A 6,000-nucleotide genomic window follows, 5' to 3' on the forward strand; every position below is an offset into this window, starting at 1 on the left:
GTACTTTTTCTGGACTTAATTGTACTACTGGCTCAATTCTCCCACCCTTGGAACCAGAAATATATATTTCCCCAGAAAATGACTCTGTCTTACGTATATTCAAACCACTGCTTAAAAAAATTGAGGGTATGTATTGTATATGTTGTAAGTCTTAATGCTTTTTCTGAAGTAATACAGTTACACCAAAGCACACTAACTTATTCAACAGTCTTAGTTGAGCTCTGATTTTAGAACTCTGACATAGGTTCTATAAAAATTACCCTGTATTTAGTAAATGTGAACTTCTATACCTTTAAATATGAATGCCATTATTAAAGAAATTAGAAGTTAGACCACTACAGAAAGAGGGAGAGAAGCATTGATATAAGTAACATTTAGAAGTGGTTAAAATTTTGGTGAAATTTTCTTCCTAAATGCTGTGCTTTTAATAGTTCCAAAAATCTTTATTTTATGTTCTAGAAACATAGAAACAGATAACTTTTCACTTGAATTACAACCAATTTCAAAGGAAAGACAGGAATAATTCATGTTGAACTATTTAAAGCCCTACAAAAAGTTCAAGAGGCTTCACTCAATTCCTAGCCCCTATCCACACCAGAGTCTTATCCAGTTTCTCCCTTCCTCAACACTATTAAGTCTCGACAATTTCTCAATTACTTTCTCTGATAATGACCTTTCCTTTACGAGAACTCATATATTCTCTGTTTAAAAATTTGCACTAAAATTCCTAACAGTATATTCTTTATGAGCATCTTCTAGCCAATCAAGAGATAGGAAGGTGCTTACCTTCAAAATAGAAGCCTGACTGGATTTCTAGGACCCTGGGGAGGGTCCTGAGGTCAAGGGAGTGGATGAATTCTTCCAGGGACAATGCCATTGCTTTGGTTTGGATCTTGTGCAGACCTGGTACTTACAGAAGCTTTTGGCTTCTGAATGTCACTTGTCTGCAGCTACAGTCCCAGCTCATCATTCCTTTATCAGAGTGTCACACCGGAGCCTGCTTGGGGTGGAGTAACTCTATGTGGGGAGGGGAGTGAGAAGGGAGGAAAGAGGCAGGCAGGGGACAAAGGGTGTTACAGCTCTTTTTAGTTCTCATTGTGGCTTCATTTCCTTCTAACACTGAAGTAGAACAGGATGGAGGTGTGGTGAGAATGTCTGAACAGACACTGCCAAAAAAATGAGAACTGGCAAGTAGCTGTGTTCATCTGCTGCTGGTCCAGGTGTGCATCTTCAGCACGGGCCAGGCTGTCTGAGGTCGGAGTTGTTTGTGGCTTGTCAATCAGGAAAGAACAGAAATTCAGGACTAGAGTATAATCTTAAAAAGGGCAGTGTATCAATTCTTTGTCTCTTCACTTCACTTCTAAAGTTTGGCTCTGTGCCTTATTTGCATATTCTCAGGGCTTTTATACAAAATTAGGTTACAAAAGTGCTTTGTGTCAGCTCTTTTCAGAAATCTGATACTCTGGAGGGGGAGGATCAGAAACCCCTTTTTATTTTTCCACATTAAAAATTTTGCTGAATATTAAAGGAGAGTGGGGGAGGGGTACACTGTGCAAAGTGATACAGTAAATCAATATGAATTTTCTAGTCACCACACTATAGTGAAAGTATCTAAATCTGTTGTTAGGAAATCTGAATTTCCTGGGGTTAGCTCTGCCTTTGACTTACCAGTGACATCAGCCTTATGTTCTCTGTCCCTGATTTGTCTCATTTATTTAATAGAGAAAAAGTTAGAGCCTAATAAATTGTACAGATTTCTTACAAGGCCAAAATTCTACACCTCTGATCGTGGGGTCCAAATTTGAAATGGTGAGGGTTGGGAATGACCAAAGTCAAAGGAAGCAAAAGAAGCCTCATTAAAAACAAATCTCTAAAAAATCTTCTTCCTTCCTAGCCTTTGCATTTGAGTGAGACAATATTTTAGAGCTAGAGTATACAATTCAAGGTGACATTTTCCAAGTCTCTATAAAGGTGACTAAAAGAAGACTGGGTGATACAAACACAGCAAAAGAAACTAAGAATCTGCGTATTATACTTATAAATTGGACTCCATGTTCCCTGTCTAGAAATTGTTTTAGCCTTAAGCTGCAAAGAGCATAGCCAGACAGAGAGGGCCAGGGTGCGTTCATTATGTAAATAACCTAAGAAAATAAAAACAAGACCTTATAAAACTCTTTTAACTCTTAAAATCATACTTGATATTTGCAATAGTCTGCCTGGCTTCAATTCTTTCTTTAAAAAACTAAATTTTATAAGGTCACGTCAATAGTTTTTTCACCTGTAGCTTCTAAGTACTTTTTCATTTGCAGTTGTTTTGTTTTGTTTTGTTTTGTTTTTGCTCAAGATCCTCCTAAATTTGATCAGTCTGCCTTCTGCACCCCTTTTCCCAAGCTTAGGCCCTTCAATAGACTGCAAACATTGTTTACAGCTTGCTTCTCACATGGTTGAGTATCTGGAAAGGGCTGCTGTGGACTGCTCCTTGAAAATCATGTATCGGTTAGAAGTGGTACTATAGCAAATCTCGTTTGATATCTAACTCAAACTGGACTTCACTTGATTTTTTAAAAAATTTTCCCACATCAACTTTTCATCCTACTAGTCAACGAAGCCATTTCAAAGTATTATCAATCTTTTACAATAGTCTTCGCTTCTCCTGCTTTTGCTCTAGGAACAGATGAACCTCCTTTTCTGTTACATTCTCCTTCTTTTATATTCTCAGTCTTAGTTAATGACACTACCACTGCCTCAGTTTATCAAGCCTGAAGGCTGCATCGTGAGAGATGCCATGTCCTGCCTCCAAATCCCTCAAGCACTATAGGCAGCAATAATCAATATCACTCACCTTTTTCTTGCTCTATATTCTCCACTACTACCACTTCAGTTCAGACCATTATCACTTCTGACACTTTAGGCAAAGAAATCCTGACATAAACAGCTGAGATAAAATTGACTATAAATAAGAATATTAAGAGAGTATTGAACCACCAGGTAGTAAAATAAATGCTTAAAGTTTAATAACTGAAACAGTAGATTACAGGTGTAATAAGAGCCTGATCAATGAGAATGCAGAAAAAAATCAAAGCATTGCCAAGTAAAGACGGTGCTTCATTACCCAGTTCTACAAGAACTGAGTCATTAGCCACCTTGGTTGCTGATATCCTGAAAGTTTAGGACAGAGATCAGGAATAAGGCACTCTGTGCTCTGGGAAAACTGGTAGAACAGGCCTTCAGATAATTAGATACTCTCTGGAGAAAATTTTAAGAACTCATTGTCTTGCATGTTCTCATTCATAGAAAAGCACTAACATCATTAACTGAGATGGCTATTCTTCATGACTAGCAGCAACCCTCCACTGAGATGTGTGCTTGATTGCACACACCCCTTCTCCAAAATCTACCCCCACCACCACTTCTCCAAAATCTCCACCCCACACCTCTTCTGATAAATTCTTCAGAGTTCTCTGAAAGGCTTCTCCTGGGCTACCGTTCTCAGTAAGTGCTCAAATAAAACTGAAACCCACAGCTCTCACATTTTTCATTTTTATTTCAGTCAACAGTATAAATAATAATTCTATATGAAAAAGATGAAATTTTAAAGCAGTAGGGGAAAATTCATTCAACAAATAATTTAAAATAATTTTTAAATAAAAATTTCCCAAAATTCCATGCAACAAAATTAATTGCAAGGAAAGTGTTTCCCTGGTGGCTCAGTGGTAAAGAATCCTTCTGCCAGTGCAAGAGACATGGGCTCAATCTCTGGGTCTGAAAGATCTCCTGGAGAAGGAAATGGCAATCTACTCAATTCTTTCCTGGGAAATCCCATGCACAGAGGAGCCTGACAGGCTACAGTCCATAGCGTTGCAAGAATCAGACACAACTTAGTGACTAAACAGTAGCAAACCAAAAGGGAAAATGTCTGAAGAAGGTAAGGAGAGAATTATTTCTTAGCATCAATGGAAGTCTTAAAGGAAAAGACTAATAAATTTGACAACAGACATATAAAACACTTCTATAAATAAAAAATGAGCTTTAAAAAATAGAAAAAATATTTTACATAAAGAATTAATGTCTGGATCTATGAAGATCACTTATTATTCACACAAAATAAGAATATTTAAGGACTTCTGCTTCTGGCTGAGTTTGGAGTTGACCAACTCTTCTACCTATGACAACTTGAGAAATGGATAGTTTTTCAAAATCTGTTTTAAGGAACAGGAGAGTCATCAGGGCAGTTGGGACTTAAGAGTCAAGATCTTGAAAGGCAGGGAAATACAAAGTAAGGGAAATCCAGTATTCTACACTTCTTTTCCCCTCAAGCCATTTGTGGATTAATAGTCGGCACCAAGAGAGACTGAGAAGCAAAGAAAATGTGCTAGTAAAAGAGGAAAGGAGCAGAGCTGAGTCTTAGCAGTTGCACATAGCTAGGGAGACAAAAATTGGGACTTGGGGCTAGCAAGGCATCTGTGCGTGCTAAGCCACTTCAGTCCTATCCAACTCTTTGTGACCTCAAGGACTGTAGTCCTCCAGGTTCCTCTCTCCATGGGATTCTCCAGGCAAGAATGTTGGAGTGGGTTGCCATGCCCTCCTCCAGGGGATCTTCCCAACTCAGGGATCGAACCCATGTCTCCTTCATGTTCTGCAGTGCATACGGATTCTTTACCACTGAGCCACTGGGGAAGCTCAGCAAGGTATCCAGGGAAACTCAAAGAAATGAGTTGTTCAGTGCCATGTTTCCCCTTCAAGATATGGTCTGTTCAAAAGCAGAACACGGTTGACTGTCTGAGAGAGTAGTTAGAAAGCTTCTTCTGTAAGAAGCTGCAGAAGCCAGAAGTGCTTTTCAGAATCTCATAGAGACGGGAAAACAGGGCCTGCCAAGGAGGAGGAAGGAGCTCCAGTAAATATCCCTTGCCTTCAGCAGGACCCTGAAGACTGCTCCCTAAAAGACAGTGTTGACTGTAAACAAAATAGGCCTCACAAAAATTGAAGATCAGACTAAATTTCATTCAATCCCTGACTGGATTAAGGTAAACTGCCCATTTTAGTTCCATATGAAAGCTTTCTTAGGAGAAAAACAACCAGAACTCCAGAATTTCTAAAATTTTTTCAAGATAACATCTAGGGAAGGAGAGAAAGAAGGAAAGAAGGGAGGAAGGAAAGTGAATGAAGGAAGGAGAGAGAAAATAAGGATGCCAGAAAACAGGACAAAGAAAAAAAAGAAGAGGCCATTAAAAAAAACCCATGGGTGTCTTAGATATAGGAATTATTGGGTGTGCAATTTTAAATAATTTCTGTTAATATGTTCAAACTTTAAGATAAGAAGGAGAATTTCTGAAGATAATTGCCATTTATAAAAGCTATTCAATGAACATTCTAGAGTTGAAAATGCAATACAGCTAAAATTAAGAATTTTAACATTGATTTAACAGCAGTGTGGACATATAGTAAGAGAAAACTGTTGAACTGGAAATAGGGAGTGTAGAAAATATCTACACTATCTTTGGTGAAGATTGCTTAGACGTGTCCGAATCTTTGCAACCCATGGACTGTAGTCTACCAGGCTCCTCTGTCCATGGGATTTTCCAGGCAATAGTACTGGAGCGGATTGCCATTCAGAGAGATATAAAAAATGAACTATTGATATTTGGCAAAACTAATACAATTATGTAAAGTTTAAAAATAAAATAAAAGAAAAAAAAGAAAAAAAAATGAACTATTAAGAATAGGATATAAGGGACAGTTCAGCCATATTGAAAAGGTTTTTACTTATGTGTAAACTGAGTCAATATGTGAACCGTGAACTTCCCGATGTTCAAGCTGGTTTTAGAAAAGGCAGAGGAACCAGAGATCAAATTGCTGACATCTGCTGGATCATGGAAGAAGCAAGAGAGTTCCAGAAAAACATCTATTTCTGCTTTATTGACTATGCCAAAGCCTTTGACTGTGTGGATCACAATAAACTGTGGAAAATTCTGAAAGAGATGGGAATATCAGAACACCTGA

At 38.0% G+C, this 6,000-nt stretch overlaps 1 protein-coding gene across 1 annotated transcript in view; it reads right to left on the reverse strand.

The window, feature by feature from the left end:
- The window catches only part of THEMIS (thymocyte selection associated), a 197,810-nt gene extending 196,847 nt beyond the window's left edge, over positions 1–963 (reverse strand). Inside the window, exon 1 of the mRNA XM_027551479.1 lies at positions 787–963. Coding sequence (XP_027407280.1) covers positions 787–877 — 91 coding nt within the window. The 5' untranslated portion in view covers positions 878–963. The remainder of the gene's footprint in view (positions 1–786) is intronic.
- Positions 964–6,000: the final 5,037 nt, after the last annotated feature.

This window comes from Bos indicus x Bos taurus, chromosome 9, assembly GCF_003369695.1.
Source record: "Bos indicus x Bos taurus breed Angus x Brahman F1 hybrid chromosome 9, Bos_hybrid_MaternalHap_v2.0, whole genome shotgun sequence".
NCBI classification, from domain to species: Eukaryota; Metazoa; Chordata; class Mammalia; order Artiodactyla; family Bovidae; genus Bos; species Bos indicus x Bos taurus.